The sequence below is a fragment of the Bombus pascuorum genome, chromosome 8 (assembly GCF_905332965.1).
Source record: "Bombus pascuorum chromosome 8, iyBomPasc1.1, whole genome shotgun sequence".
Lineage (NCBI taxonomy): Eukaryota > Metazoa > Arthropoda > Insecta > Hymenoptera > Apidae > Bombus > Bombus pascuorum.
The window spans coordinates 9,587,323-9,605,334 of NC_083495.1; the positions used below are offsets into that span (position 1 = coordinate 9,587,323).

General features: G+C 32.3%; 1 protein-coding gene across 1 annotated transcript; it reads right to left on the bottom strand.

Annotated features, from left to right (window-relative positions):
* Positions 1-83: 83 nt before the first annotated feature.
* LOC132909485 (cadherin-86C-like) lies at positions 84-12,501 on the bottom strand. The gene is made up of 8 exons (XM_060964342.1): positions 12,188-12,501; positions 6,207-6,412; positions 5,890-6,131; positions 4,855-4,938; positions 4,620-4,745; positions 4,406-4,546; positions 3,650-3,773; positions 84-295 (listed from the first exon to the last, which is right to left on the bottom strand). The coding sequence occupies exons 1-8, from the start codon at positions 12,262-12,264 to the stop codon at positions 84-86; spliced, it is 1,212 nt and encodes a 403-aa protein (XP_060820325.1). The 5' UTR covers positions 12,265-12,501.
* Between the last annotated feature and the right edge of the window lie 5,511 nt (positions 12,502-18,012).

The following is an 18,012-nucleotide window of genomic DNA, read 5'->3' on the forward strand; positions in this document are numbered from 1 at the left end:
AAAAGCCATAGAATAAAATTTATGTGTAATTTATTTAGTCCTTAAAAATTTGTAAATTTCATAGTTATTAAAGTGGAAATTATTCACGACTCAGGTACCAACTTATCGCTCTCGAAGTATGGTGGACTATTCCCCGGCTCCCCAAGAAGAAAGCCAACGTCAACAACTGTGGCTTGGGCAGGAGGTTCTTCTCTGCTTCTTCTTATTTCTTCAGCAACCACCGTAAGTACAACGGGTGCTCCAACGTGCGTAATTTGGGTAAGTTCCTCCAATGGTTTGGCAAGAGTAATTTCACCTATCAATCAAAGATTTATAAATTAGTCTAAACCTCTAAAATGCTTTGAAACATGTATATAAGTAGATTATGTTTCACTCTACGGAAATGTTTAGATATGAAAATTTAAACGATGTTTGCTTTTTGGATAAAGAAAATTAGAATATCTACTAATTAATACTTATGAATAATAACTGTACAACATTGTTCGTGTTGTGGGCGATTTGTATGAACAGAAGGTTTAATTAATGAGTTATGAAGTGAATGTTATTCATTACATATAATCTGTATGTAGGATAAAATGTAAATAACTGAAATGATACGTTTGTGAGACGAATCATTGTATAAATTAGTACATTCTCGAAAAGATCGTTAAAGACTTAATACCTGACTTCTATTATGTTTAGGTCTTTATTCGCATGTATTATACGTAAACGTCCAAGTAATAAGCTATGTCACGATCGAATTACTTTTATTGGGAATTATGAATAAAACATTTCGGTCAGTGATCCCTGTTACTTATGTATGACATACAGAGCACGCATGTCCAGTGATGGAAATTTTCCATAACACATCACGAAATGGAGTTTAGCGAATGAACTGCCCTTATTAACATACATTGCATTGCACTACCTTCTTATTTCGTATATGACTCTTATTCTCATTTACACAGTTATTCGCTTAATTTCGTTTCTAAAATATCAACTATGATATAATTATGCTTGAAGTACATTGCGTAATTATTGATTCAACGATACAAGTATTTACGATTCTATTAAAACAATACAAATAAATATAGGAAAAATAATGTTACCTGCTTGAAAATAAATTTCGATAAAACTGTAGCTCCTATAAACTGATATAACTTAAAATAGCTAATATAATTCAGCAAAAAAATACTTGTATGAATACGAATATACACGTACAATGAGAGATAATAATAATTTATACATCGTAAGCCATACATTCTCCAGCATTATCTACATGTACATTCACTATAGTCAAAATTTTTAAGTAGTCCTCTTAACTTATATATTTGCAAATTTTATGTTCAAGATATCATCTGATATCTGGAATAAATTTACGAATTTGACATATACCGAGATCGTAACAAACAGATACGTATTTCGCAAAATGTAATTAAATAGCTAAAATTCTCCTTATCAAGTCTATTTATTCCAGTAGCGCGTAAAGATACGGTCGCTCATTTATACTTACAGAGTACAATACGCTTTTATCTTCTATATTCCTTCTGGCCCTGTCTGTTTCTTTTTCACTGGTTTTCTCTGGTAGTTACGTTTATACACACACACATACGCACATACATACGATACATACATATACGAGTACGAAGAGGTCGCATGCTTCGTGTCACGAAATGATAAGCATCGCAGCCTGAAAAGCAGAGACTGACCCCTAAGTACGATCGATACCGCGTTGTAGACCGTCAAGACTTTCCTCTGACCACCTCTACCGAGTTCTGGCCACTTCCTCGCCTGACTCGTTTTTGGTTCCGCGAAAAGAATCGGTATCACCGATCTCAGACGTTAGATAAGACGTTCGTGCGAGCTTGTAATCATGTGGAAACAAGCGTATAAAGTTGCTTCGTTGTTTCACGGCCCTTAGCCTTCCCTTTTCCAAGGATCTATCACAGAACGCATTAATTTTGGAAAACGTGCTGCATAAACCGTAGATTTGATCAATGAACGAGTAAAAACGACATTCTCTCTCTGACAAAACTACACGAGCTGACTTATAAGTCGAAGTAGCTGAGTCCTTATTGAAACTTTTGGAAATTTCTTAAATATTGGTGCTAATACGCTTGTTCGATGCTTATCGTATATATATTATTTCATCAATTTTCTCTACTTTCACGTGCAGTTGACCGATTGGGCAATTGAGCGAATTACACGTCAGTACCGCGAAGAGGAAAGAAAAGTCCATAATTTTCTGATTCAAAAATGGCCACGCCAAAATCACACACGATTAGACCTTCGATAAAACAGATCCATTTCATGGCACTTCCTGAGAAGTCGCAACACTGACGACTGATCGTATACTACACGAATACAGAAAAATTGGAACAACAGAGACGAAGAACTGTTTAAGGTCAGACACAGTATTAACATCCAAGAATCGCATAAAAAAGATAATTAAATTTCTTAAGGTCATTTACCTTGGTTACAATATTTACTTCTGACAGTGCCATTTCCATCGTTAACGATCGAGAAGTTGATGGAAATGAAAAAGGTTCTTTTTATGGGAAAATCGAAAAACTGTTGACTCTTATTGATCAACGGTGGGTTCTTCTCGTAATGGAATTTCTTCCAGTGCACTCTGCACGGTTTCATTCATTTTTCACCGCGCTAGAACTGCATACGTAATCTGTTTTTCCGTGCCAACTGTACCTCTAAGAGTATGAATCATTCCTTCACGCTTTAATGTCGGGAAGTGGAGTTCGAGGTAGTGGTAAATTAATTTGAAACCCTACTCATCGAGTGGATTATTCCTGAGAAATCAGGTCATTCGACGGTGTGTATGTCGGTGAACCTGTGAATAATTCGCTTACTGATGGCAGCGCTAGGAAATGTAATTACACCCTCTGTAAATTATTGTGTTTGTCGGTCATATTCGTGGTAATCAAATTTTCACCACGCTCTGTTGAATTTATGGACCAACATAAGTACCGATTGTAAAACTTTACGCGATTGTGGATCGTCCGTGTGATAGAACTTCTTGACAAGATATAATGATAGCCATGGGTATATAATTTATGTAATTTTAAGCTGCGTTAAAAGTTTAAAATAATGATCTTAACAATTTTAATAATAACTTCCAGAAATATTTTTCCAAACTCGTATAACGACATTTTTTCAAATCTACCTTCTGGAAGTAACAAGTTGTTTTCTTCTTAACAAGTTTTCTTCCTAACTTCACAAGTTGTTTCCAAGCTTAATCGTCAATTAGGTTTTGATAACTCGAAAATTAAGCAGTTATATCTAGAGGAAAAGATCATTCAGTACATTGACTTTGACAACATATTTCAAGCTCATCGATATCGATGAGATGTGCCCTATTCTAAATAATCAGCTTATGTTTATATAGAAAGTTTGATCTATTCGGTGGTGCATAATATTTTTACGAATAATTCAATACTTTCCATTGATTCTCACAGGTAAGTAAATAATTTGTATTTCAGAAGCGAACTGCATGTTAAAGATTCTTTGTATAAAGATATTATCTGGATGTCCTTATAGCAAAAAAAAAAAAAAAAAAAAAGGAAAGAATAAAAAAACAAGAAAAGAAAGAATATGAAGTAGTAACATTGTTTAATTCTTCAAATAAATTTTTTAAAATCACGATATATTTTCTTACCATTTGTTTCAGAGATGTTAAAAAATGGCGTAAAGGGGTTGCCTTCAGATACGAGACCGTACACGATTTCACGCGGTACACCTTTATCTCCGTCTTCTGCGTGCACTCGTAGTATTATATCACCCTGAAATCAACGTATACATTTGTTTTACTTATATGAGATATCGTATCATAAGTAGCCTTTCTGGCCTACATTTAATTGCTCAAAATTTATTAATAATAGTTTTCTCCAATTAATCACTTTAAAATATAAAATTGGAATTAGAACAGAATAAAACCGATCCATTTCTATTATTGTCGGAAAAAAAATATCCAGTCATCTTATTCGATACCGTGACCCCTGTTTACTATTTTTACGCTGAAGATATATTACTTCTGATGTAATATAAAATTATACTAGTCAGAAATAATAAAAATAGGATGAATGAGGGTATCCATTTGATTCATTTTAATTGAGGCTGGATGTTCTCTGTTTCTAATCAGTATATTAAACTTTAATTTAATAATTTTGTGAATAGTTTAATTCTATGTAATATATAAATAACTATAATAATAAATGTAATATATATAAGTAAAACGTATATTATATCGTAAAATCATCAAAAATGGAAATTCTCTTTGCATTCTCTTGTGATCTAATTTTCAGTTGCTCTAACAGATAAAAGTAGACAAACTCATTCCTACTTATCTGACTTTATAAAATTTATATATTTCATTAGGCACATAAATATCATGTTAAGAATGGGAACAACTTACAGGTTGTACAGAATTGTTAATCCTTGTGAGGGGAGGGGCTAGCGTAAAAATTGGAGGAACATCTTGAACATCTTGAACTATCACAACAACGCTTAAGCCTGCAATATTTCTAGTATCTTTTCCCTGCTCCGTATAGGGATCCTAATAAATAAACTATGTTATTTAAACTTTCTACCAGAAAGTAGTTAACAACATTTATTCAAATATCGCATACCGTAGCATACATGGTGAGAGTGTACATGGATTGCGTTTCGAAATCTAATTCTCCAGTTAGTGTAATTATTCCTCGTGTTTGCGTGGGTGTCTGCCGCTGTCTTATAGTGAAAAGTTCTTTTGGTTGCTATAAAAATAATAAATTATTGTTTGGAAGATATACGAGTAGCAATAGTATATTTTGAAGTGTTACTTAAACTACGTTTTAAAAATTACTGTTCATTTCTGTGACTTACCCAGAGTTCGATATAAACGGGTTTTCCACTCCAAGAATTAGCTCTTACTAAAAGATAATCTAATTCTTTGCCTGGTTTAGTATCCTAAGCAAATAATTTCATAAGATTAATATTGTAATCACTGATTTTGTATAATTTATTTTACGATAAAGTAGAGACTGTCCTCTGAGAAATTAACGTTAATGTAATCTATAAACATTACTTTGTACGTCATTTCAATTTCTTTTATTATAGAATGCCTTACGATGGACGAATAAGTATAATCTTCGATATGGCCTTAACGCATGAAAATAAAAAACTATATTTAGAAATACTAAATTATAACATTTGTGATTTACTTGGCAGATTAGAAGATTTCTCGCATAATAATAGGCAATTAACATGAAAGCAGGAAACGAGAGTAGGAGTATGATTTGATACGAGAACATATCGAATATTACACGCATGCATATTCAGATTACACTTATTAATTTCAAGCTTTTCTAACGTGTAAAAGATTCATACTTATTATTTTGCTAAAAGTATTACATAGCATAATACTGCTAATAAAGAAATACTACTATTTATGAAAAGGATATAAAACGATGAGAATAACACATATTCTTTACAATAATTTTAAAGGATAAGAGAGGTCTTACAGTTAATATTTTTTTAGTTTCAAACAATGTGATCCATAAAACGTTATATACTTAATAGAATTCGTACAATAAAGAACGAAGCAATGTATCGTGTGATATTATCGCTATGCAAAAAGAATATTTTTTTTTTATTTTATTTTGGTTCTTTTTTACACTTTGTCCTTATGGACATTTGGTAAAGTGTTATATCTTGTTGGTGAAAAAAAGAAAATAAAATAAAAGTAAATATAGCATGTGGGTGGCTGCCCCCAGCGAGGTGCCAGCTTCGTTTTTTCTAAGTTATATCTTTTATGATCAAAAAGAATATATGTATTCGATTCTTATGGAGACGGTGTTGTAGTAATTAACGTGTTGAATGCTAGTACTAATCGTTATTATTAATACAACAAATAATTACCTCGGGTACCATTATCAGAGAGGGTATGTGCGGGAATATTTTATCACGAAGGGTGGTTGCGTTCGTAACAGAAATAGTAGCTTGCATCGAGTTGGAATCTCCTTTCGTGTCCCTAACCCTAACAGCAAAATCGTGAAGGCGGCCGGGCATTAGCCGTTTCGTTAGTATTACATTAGCTTGACACACTTTGTTATACAACGTGCACGGCAGGTTGTCGATCCTTACAACAGGTGTGATGGTAGCTAAAAAAATAAAAGATTTTTTTAACGAAGGAGTTTATTTCTACTTTTTGCCCGTACGATATTCGTTATAATTACCAGTTATTTCAAAAACAAGTGGGAAATCTGCATCCTGGTCAGTGGCGCGAAGTCGAAAAATGACAGAATCTACTTCAGCATCCGCTGGAACTAGAACTAATCCCATGTCCGTGGAGGTATCAAAGCGTGGACGCGCACCTTTTGCCCACGCGAAAACGAATCCGAAATAAATCCATACTTTGCACCATTGTCCTGCAAAGGGCATTCTGCAAACAGCGGATTACTTCTTCTAGGTCTCTGCTCTGAATAAAAATAGGACGTTCAAACGCCTAACGCGATCGATAGTTATTTTACGAATATGTTGTACAAAACTAACTAAAAACTGTTAGTAAAATATGAAATATTTTACGTAACCCAAAATGTTTTACGTAACATGTACACGATATTTTCATAAGTGATTTTTATAAGTGTTCGAATACTTTCGTGAGCTACTTTGGGGGTAGTTTAATGATCTTTTTTTTTAAAGAAGTTTGTCTTTTTCAATAGAAGTAATTGTTTCTTTTGCTATAGTTCTGAAATGATTTTTTAAACTTTTAAAGTATTTGGTTTCTTACCACGAAAGAAAGTTTCCTAAAGACTCATAAAGACTGATAAATCGTAATCAAACGATAAGTAGTTGCTGAAAGTTGAGGAGTAGAACGTATGATTTTAATATTGTCTTTTTAAAGGATTTATTTTTCATTATTCTATCTCGTACTTTTCTTATTTAATTATTTCATTTAATGTGAGATTATGAACACTCGAATCATATTTTGTTATTTGCGACAGAAGTCCAAAATAAGTAATCTTCTCGTGATCTCATCAAATATACAGCAAAATATATCGACTGATAAAATTGCTACGAACTTTGCCAGCAACTCAATACATATGTTTCATTAATAACGATGAAACTGCCATAAATTGTCCCCTTAGTAAGCGCCCTATATGATCAATCTATATCCGAACATGGTTACTTCGTAGTCAAAACAAATGTTGTGTTCTTATCCAAGCGACTTAAATACTTCGAAGAAGCACTTTCATAGCATGCTAATTGCAGGATATTTAAAATGAATGCGTGTTGGACGAACAAACAATTTCAAGTATGACAAACATGAATAAAGAAAAACGAAATAAAATAGGAAAATATTTATTCTATCCTTCACGTGAATGAAACGTCTCGAATTAATAATATTTTATCTTTTAAAAATGGAATGTCAGATAAACGTATTCATTTTGGAATTTCTGTATTGTACAAAAAATGTTTCTGATGGGGATGTTCGTGAATTTTATTTTATTTAATGTTGAAACACTGTTAATGGGAATATACATTTTAGCTTAATTTTATTACCTAAATGTTGGAGGATTTTTGAAGTATAAATTACAAATTATGCAGAGAGATTAATTACACTGTTAGGAGGAATAATAAATGTATTTCATAATCAATGTGCATTGAACTTGTGAATTTATTGCGTTAATGAAAAGATCGATATCTCGTTATACGAGTACCCCTATTTCTTTTCTAAATATTAGAAGGGGTGAGTTCAAGCGCTCTCAAACTGACTGACAGTCAGTCCATTTATCCAGTGAGTAATTATTTAAGGCAGTCGGTGGTCATTCCTTGGTACGCGTGATAGGGCGCGCACCCTTTTCTTTTCCTGACAGCAGTCTCAACTTACTTACGATAATTTGGATAAATGATCTGTTATAAAATCACTGGTAAATATTGGAATGATTTTTATATTAATTAAATAAATTTTTGAGTCGATTTTTTGATCAAATTTGCAATCTTTATTTTAACATATTTATTGGTTGTCGCGTTTTATTTGAAGATATATATTTTTAAATAAATGACTTTTCTGATATACCTTTCATTTCATTATTTAACTAACAAAAAGATGAAATAATTATTCCAATTCAATTGGAAATATTTAAAAGGGTACATCCTTCAAGTGCTCTTCTGTTTTAATATTGTTCTTTTACACGTACTATGTACATCACAAAAACATATGTGTGTAGCTGAGTTTTATGAATTACTTTATGAATTGTCGTCAGAAGAATTACAAATGGTTTACAAAAATTAACTATTTAGATAGGTATACAATTTTGCAAGAAAGAATCGACACATTACAATTTAATACCATGAATAATATATTATCATGATAAACAGAAACCATACCATGGTGGTATGATAAACAGAAAATTTCTGTAAAATAAAAATCTCGATAAAGTTTAGACCGAATGCCAATGCATTGCCTGTAGAAATCCGATATATTACGTGCTCATACAAGTAATAGTTGCATACGTGCGAGTTTCACTTTAATATGACTCCGGAAATTTGATAGACAGTGAAATAAGCATGAGATGGATCAGGCGCTACAATGTTTAATTTCCGATTACAGACTAGAAATTTATCGATTTATTATCGAGAAATAATTCACTGAACTCGTGCAACGTTTTACGACATGAAAAAGGAATGGAATAATCATCCGATAATAAAATATTCATTTACAGCGTTTCCAAACACGTTAGTTCTTTCTATACACAGCGAGTATAGTATGATCTATGCTTTATGCTGTAAGCCTTTAACCAATAATTCTACAAATAATTTATACTTCTTAATTTGTGTCCTTACGTTATGTGCATTTATATTTATTGATTTAGAAGCAAAACTGTAATGTGTTACTGTAAGTCGATGTAATATACTTTATAGAATTTTTGTTTTCTACAGGTGCAAAATTAAGGATAGTATTACTGTTACGGACGAATAATATACATTAACGACAAAAATTCTGATAGAATCGGAAATATTGATTTTATGATCAAGAAACGAGGTCGTGACCACTCGTTATTCAGAACTAACACATAACAGTGTTTGAGTCAGCGGTCAGTTCTTCACACCAATCGTAAATCCTGTTGCTAGTAAAGGGAGGCGTGAACTAATACTAAAACGCATGGTTTTATGACACCTACACAGTCAGGATTCCATTAATTTCTAAAAATAAAAAAAATGTCCAATGTCTAAATCATAATCGTTTATGTCATCTGATTTTACTTTAGTTTTATATTGCGGGGCTTTCGTGTTTTGCTGTTTTGGTAAGCTTATATACATACATAAGCTGACACTTATACTTGTATGCGAGCAATAAAATTTAAGGAGAAATATTATTTTTTTAATGTCTAGTAACAATTCTTTACAATTTTCTGAGTAAATTTCTTCAAGAATTAAAAGAAATGTAAGAGAAACAACGATAACAAAGTACAAATCATTACAGTAAGCTAGGAAAGTTTTTACGTTTAAGATATTTCTAACTTACTTTCAGTATAGCTTTTTTTATAATTATAATAATTGCCTAACTTAAATTTTATTTCACATACAAGCATGATAGAAGAACACGCAATTTATAACACTGAAGTTAAAATACCTTATGAAACATTCGTTAAACTTTTACTTGCTTTATATTAATTTATTAATAGTAAAAATTATAATAATAGTAAAAATTAAAAAATGAATTTACAATATTAAATAATCATAGAAATGATAAATCCAGGAAATATTAATAAGCAAAGTAATAGGAGCAAATCATTGATTAATTAACTAGGTTCATGATGAATAAACTATACTACATATGTATACAGAAATACAATGTTCAAAGTATATCGCATTTTCCATACTAAAAGCAATTATAAATTATTCAGGAATCACTATTCCAGGCATGACTAATTACAATGACTTACAGTTTACAGGAATGCTTAGTATTTTTAGAGTGTTATAAATCTATAAATGTCCTATCGTTATTCTAAAATTAAATTCTACTCGCAATCAATTTTTTACGAGAGCCATTTTTGTAATGAACTGGTACTCTATTCCAGATCAATTTGAAGGTGTTTAATTTCGCAATTAATTTGAAAGCCTTCGACTTGTCTTCTGTCCATTGTTTGGAAGTTTTAAAACGACTCAATCCGTAAGTACGCTTACCCGTACGAATTGTAAGAATGTAATTTACGCTATGGCACAATTTGCCACGTGCCGATGAAATCGCTCTGCTTTAGGGTAGAATGGGGAACGTATGATATTGAACATAGCGGAAGTGAATATAGGTCATTAACTAATTCTCCATCAAGAAATTTTCCTATCAGCAGAAGATCACAGAACAAATATCGTACAAATATCACTTTTTGCAAGGGCTAAACCATCGTTCGATCACTATGACAGAGAATTGGTTTAGTTATACTAGAATAGATATAGAACTGTAACATTTATTTAGTTGTATCAGAGTAACTTTGTATATAATAGAATTTAAAAAAATGGTTATTAATTCACTAATTAATTATACAGTATTTTAGTCAATATTCTGACCAATTTATAATATTTTATTGAATATTGAAATAGATTATAAAAATTGTTTACTTTATTTGTTACTCTCAATCTGAATGGAAATCTGTAAAAGATATCAGTCTATTTTTCTACCAATGCTTTTACATATTGTTTGCGAAAAGATTTTATTATTTAAGCTTTGATATTAAAGTTACGAATTCGAAAAAAATATTATATCGCATAAAATATCACGTATATAGAATAGCATTACAAGAAGCCAAAGAACTTCGATAAAATATTAAAATTCGAATTGATGTTATTAACTATTCACAACTTGTTAGATTTTGATTGCTTCGCTTTCGTGTAGCCAAGACAGTTCATAAATATTAAAAAGTGCTCGTCTTATGTTAACAAGCCAGCACGAATTCTCGTCTTTGAAGAAAAATCAAGCTTTTGCTCGCTCATTGTGCATAAGAATTTAATAGTATCGCCCGGTCATTGTCCACCCTGTATGGATCGATTTAATTTTCTTTTTCCCTTAGCCTTTGGCAAGCATCATTATATCGTACACTATCACATAGAATTATCACATAGAATTTTTCAAGATTAAATAACTTCCATTTTTGCATATCCAAAAAGAGTATTGTTACATGAAAAATTTGTATATTTCAAATACACCTATCGATATGAACAACAAAATAAATTCAATTTTTAAATGGAAATTATAAATTCTAGTAAATCTTTCTTATAAAAGCCACGTAATCGTTCATAGAAAGTGCAATAATAATAAATTGTTGAACGCCTAATAATGTTTATGGATATTATATCAATTAACACTTTTTAATTACCATATACATTTATCACTAAAAAGTATTTGGCTGTGCACCGTTAAATAATCGAGAAAGAACAGTTCCTAAGGTATTATAGACTGTATGTTGCGGTATAGTATATATAACTTAATTAAGAATATCTTTGGCACGCAAATGAATTTGTCTAAACGCTTCCATTCGATATTGGCGAGACAGAAAATTTATTATTAACCACATTTATGAAACGGTCAAACACTCTCCGCGTCACAAAATGTAGAACGATCAAATATCTTTGTTAGTGGGATATGTAATGTCGTGCTGGCATGCCACGCTGGCTTAAAGCACACAGAATGCGCCAACTAAAACAATTTTGTGTCGTGCATTCGATATACAACAAACTTTCTGGAAAAGTATGAAACAATTAGGATAATGAACATCTAATGAAATAAGATCTGAAAATGCACCTTTGGAAATATACCAGTTGTAAAATTTAAAAAATTCCTGTAATTTTTAATATGTTGATATTTTGATTATTTGGTATTTCAATTATCCAATTTTCACTATTTCGTTCTGTTATATCTACCATATGTAAAATATTAACTATAACGTGGAAATATTGAAAGTACGAAGCTCGTAAAAATTAATTTATTACACACAGTAAAATAATTTATACAAATTGAAGAACTGTACCCTTACTTGCTATCGTACTATTACGTTAAGTTTAAGTTTTTATTATTTAGAGCAATCATTTAAGGTCTTATTATGCGGCATGCACATGCATAAGGATTTTAACAAATACAGAGAGTAACGTGATATTATGTAGAATAATTTGATACTATAAACGAAATGTCGCAGACTAATCGCTAATGTTCACTTACCTGATCGCAGAGTCATTCAGTACCGCAAAATCATGAAGCAATACATGCTTTTGCGCGGTTATCCATCGATCGTTCATTTAACACATCCTTCGAGAATACTTTTTCCCGCGTAAAGTAATTCATACACGCAATAACGTGCACTTTACGTGAATCACGTTCTTCCTCGAAGAACCCTGATTTCAGTTACAGTGAAGAACCACGTCTGAATAATTCGCTAACAAAATCGATAAAACTATTAAAACAACAAGGAGTACTTGCAATGTCTTGTCGTACTTGTAAGTAAGAATATGGAAAACGTCGTACGAAACAGCTGTATAAGAAGACTGTTAAACGAAGCACTTGCAATCAACGTAACACCTAAACAACACTCGTCACGTAAACTTTTTACAATGGTCGTCCCTTCTGTGTCTTTGACTTTTGCTTCGTGACCGAAAGGTCGTGATTTCGATGAAAGAATAGACTTTACACGCGGATTTAGCCGTGGTCGAGGGTCGACATTTTCGAGAGTTGTGGAAGAACGCACCACTTCACGTGGCCGCGAACGCCGCGCATGTGAAGGGGTTGTTTCGTTCAACCCCCCAACGCGAACCCTGTACGTCCATGTCACGTGTACGTCGCGAAACACCGGCCATCCCCTCTCCACAGGTTGCCGAAGGTGCATCCACCTTTTTCTCTCACATCACCCATTTTTACTTCAAACTTTTCTATTGGCTTTCTCGTTTTCCCGCTATTTCCTCTTATTTCGTGAAGATTCAATGATGTGCGGAAGTTTCCGGTCAGATATACAGGTATTTTTCATTTTACCTCTTAAAAGCGATATTAAAGTCGTATAACTGCGAGTCTATAAAATATAAGATAAACGTCCCTCTGTAACGCAACGTTCCTTTAAACTCTTTTGGACACTTCTTTTGGATGTAAATTATTATTATTTAAATGTGAAGCGAGAAATTTACGTGGCCGGAAACGTTTGCACGTTCTTGCCATTGTAACTCATCGGTGAAATTTAATTTATGGAATTATTGAACACGAAGAATCGTATCTTTGTTGGTAAAAGATTGTTTAATCCTTTAATCGATATTTTTTTATGGTAATATTGCAGTAATCTAAGGATTAAAGTTCAAAATAAAACAGTATGTCGTTAACGATGCAGGTAAAAGTAAAATTTATGTAAATCCTCATTGCGGAATCCGCGGCAAAAGGTAAAAATACGATCTGATACAACGTGTATGGTTAGTTCGTAATAGTTTTAATAGCCTTGGAACGATTGCGATAATACGACTGTGGGAGTTTTCTCACTGCATTTTAAATAGTTATGGTCGCGTATGCTCAGTAAACTACCTAGAAAATGTTCAAATTTGTCCATATACTCTGAAATAATTAATCCTTTCATTGCTAAATTAATCAATGACCTTGCTCATAATTAGCTTCATTTCCATAAACGACGTCTTGCAATTATCATAAAAAACCTTGGTCATATTCACCTTGAACTATTTTCGCAGTATTGTATTTAATTACAGCTATGGATATTTTTGTAATATACATATATACATCACACCCCTGTTACGAACATGACACATAAACGAATTTCTTTAATCATTATAATCATTAGTATAAGAAAAATCTTCGAGTATTTTCAAAGTTACAAATTGACGAAGACAAATACAATGCTTCGTTCTATATCCTTCCATCCTTTTTCTTAATCTCATCTCTTTAGAAAGAATATAACGTGACGTTACGCCCAAAGACAGTCCTTTGTATTTTTTAAGAAACTAACATTTCAGAGATGTATCACTGTCGAAGCAAGGATGCGATATAAATTATGCTACAAATTGTAATTTAACCAATGCGAGATAAAACAAAATCGTTTATTTTACATTAATTTCTATAAAATTTGAGTGAAACTTTTTTCAAAATTTCTACTAATCTGCGATAATTTCATAAATGTTGATAGTAGTTGGATTGCGATATTCGATCTACATTTCAAAGGTTTTGCGAAAAAATTACGAGTTATCGATGTAATACCGAAAGGCAGCGTAACGTCGATGAGTCAGGGCTTGAGAAGTCGGGGTATTAGTAGCTACGCAGTCCCTAATAAGGAGGGTTCTTTAACGCGGGGGTCGCGTGATTTGTTTGCCACAGGGAACAAATTTCGACGATAGACATCTTAAGTTCGATTTCTTCGCTCTAATCATCTATTCCAGAGGAGATAAGCTCTCTGTGATTAAAAGCGTCGGAGTTTCATCGTAAATAATGTTGATGCCAGCTACGATATCGTTTAATTATACCTTAGATGTAGTGCCTGAACATTACAATACCTTTTTTTATACTTAGTTGAGATCATAAAACGAAAAATTAACGCGTGCATTTCAATTAAAACTCGGCAATATTTTAATACGAACGAGGTATTAAATGTGTCCTATAGGCTGTTTGAAAGATGAATAACGTTCTGATTCTGTGCCATGTACGTTCAGTTATTTCTATTAATATTTGGACATTCTTTCAAACAGGATAACTTTTCTAAGGTTGAGCCAACTGACTTGAGTTTATTTAGGAAGTTAGAAGATTATTAGTTGATTGGATAACGCGTAAGAGAATTTTGAAAAAATTGCAACTGGTCGTAATTCAGAGAAAGAAAAGAGAAGTGGATGTTACCTTTTACTAGTTTTTTATCTGGACATGTAATGAAGATTTAAACAACACATTTTGAAGATTTATGGCAACTATATGTATATGTACATGCTGAAAATTTCTCCGAAAACGGATAACGTTGCTACGAGCTACAAACGGTTAGAAATGGCGAAAATTGCAGCTTCTCGCCACTTTTAGCTTATAACTGTAAGAAATGTAAAGATTTTTACAATTTTTCGATGCCTGTTTGTTTCTGTACCAATTAATTTCTACGAAATATTCTGGTTCTATATATGACATAAATCTCCAAAATCTGTTGTTTACATTTTTGATAAAAGAGTTACAAAAAGTAATCTTTACTTCCTTCCTCGCGATTTCGACCGGTCGAAATTTTTTCATAAAATCTGCACGCCATCCAGTAAAATAATTCTTCTAATTTTCCACCAAACATCAAGCTGTCTGTCCTATTTTTAAAAAATCGCTTAAATGATTAAATTCAAAGTATTGGACGTAACATGGTACTTGGTACTCTTCCACAATAAACAGCGTTTAGAGATGTGCAGGTTTTTACCTGCAATATAATGCTCATAGTATTCTACGAGTAGAAATAAGAAACATATATGAATAAGTATAATAATATATTATATTACATATTATACCATTATATCCTTCTATTTTCATTACGACTTTTGCAATTATTTCCTTTATAACTGCAAGTATGAAAACTTGTTATTAAAATTACCACAATATTATTGCACAAAAACCAAGTTTATAACGTAGCAATATACTTCTCTAAGGACATCTGTTTAATAAAAAAAAAAATTGTTTTAGAAGAGATTTTTATTCATGGACATGTAAAACTGTATATATCTTAAATCATCTATGACATATTATTCGACTGATAAATTAAAAAGAATTAATCAATGTTTATTAATTTCTGATAGGCTACATGTTTACTGAAGTAAGATACTACATATGTACCTGTATCGTATTGTTCTTTGGAAATAGGCGAAAAAGGTGCACTTAGCCGAGTCAGTGGAATAAGGACATTTGGAGAAGTATTGTCGTTATGTCGAGTTTGTGCTACGTACATAGAAAGGGCCAATGCATGCAAATTGCGCGTAGAATAAATGCACCTCCACGTAGTAGTAGCGTAAAACAGGATCGGCACTAGGAACGATATAACCCTAGGAAACGACGATTATTAGTCACTTACTGGAATACGTGGCATGAAAAATTGCGAACACCTTGAATATAAGCTAATATGGGAGAGTGTTTATGGGGAAATTGACATTCTAATGCGTATTCAGAAGAGAATGTAAACAGGCCACGCACGCGAGTTATAAAAGTCAATTTTAATTTGTTTCTTAATTTATGGCGAAGAAAAATTAGTTGTCGTGTTATCACCGGTGACTAATTATAAATTGCTTCGTACATTAATCATTATCAAAGATTGCGAATAAAAGGACCTATGAACGTAAGAGAAGTAGCATTATCCACTATAAATGTATTTATTTAGAAATTATCATTCGTTTTATTTATGCAATCTCGTTTAATTTCGACTTCAATCAATTAACAATTGCTACGCTACTGACTTTAATGGAAACACCGTCAGTGGATTGTTCCGCAAGAAGTCTAAGCTAGTGAAGGGTTGAAAAGGAGGGGAACAAGGGAACGACGCGAACACTGACCAGTCGCTTATATAGTCAACGAAGATTAGCATAAGGTTGCACGCGAAGCTGACGTTCAGGAATAGGATAAGGGAGTAGGTAGCCGTTTCCTCGGCTACCTTACCTCTCAACCTACAACCGACTGTGCGTACGACTTCTGCCTCGCTCATTTTCCGTCTCGTAAAACGTAGACCTGTATGGAAATCTTTATTTATAGAAGTTGACATTTATGGTGCGAACGAAACGCAAGCTTATTAGATATATTTTACAGACAGTACGTCAGATATAGTTTACATATATTATAGAATTAAGTGAAAAATTATAAAATAATTATAAATTATAATTAATGCGATAACGTTAATTAATTGTATTCTCCTATATAATTTTATCTCTGTCCGTTTAGAATTTATATTACGATTTTTATGCTTTCTTTGTTTAATTTTACGTAATAGAAATTGTATTACAAGAATGATATACATTTGATATTTTAGCTACAGTTTATTTATTTATGTGTAAAAGGATGCCGTTTTTAAAAAACAAAGTAAATGCTGTTCATCTCTTAGTTCAATTTTATGAAGTATCATAATATCGTGATACAATAATATAAAGTTTAAGTGTCCGATTTAGTTTTAGAATTGAAGTTTATGTTCTTTGGTATGGTTATGGGTCGATGTGGTTATGGATTGACTTTATTTTAAGAATGTTAATTTTGCAAATTACTTTTATTCCATACTCTTGAATATTTGTTAATTTCTTGCATTATTCTTGTAATCAAACTTTCAAGACAACTGAAATACACATGAAGAAGTATATACGATACAATTCGTCTTCCTATGTTTTATATAGTTATTAAACAAAATCACGAATTTTATTTTCATTTTATTTTCATTGCTGTGAACAAAACTTTTACTTGTTCAGCATTTCATTACATTTAGTGATACAAGCGATATAACGAAGAGAAGCTTCAAACAACAACTTCTTGAGCCAAACGTTGAAAACCATTGCTTTAGATTTTACAGTTAAATATGTATCAATCAAAGACACGTCTCGTCAGAATTTTTCGGCGAACATTAATCGGATTCTTCTGTGGTTAATCGTACAATGGCGTGTACGGTTAAAGTAAATGTCAAGTAGCAAAGTCCTCGCATTAAACCACGACGATAGAATATCTTAAGGGTGAAAGGGACAAGGAGTGTGACTGACCCATTGAGGTCAGCAGTAGGCATAGCTAATTTGCATTTAAACAATGAATTCTTCTTTTACTGGTATTTCGTGTTGCGATACTATCGGTACGAGTTACCCCTTATAGTCGTAGTCTTGTCGTAAACAACGATCTCATAAAACAATTTTACAGAAAATTTCTTGGTCGACCTCAAACGAAATAGAATTTAACGTATAAATTTGAAAGGATCATCGTCTTGATCGCAGCTCAGACTTCACGCAAGTGCCATCGCACTTTAATATTATGCGACCCAGTTAAGGGTATACACGAGCGATATTGTTCCGAGGGTTTGGCTTTATTTTGCA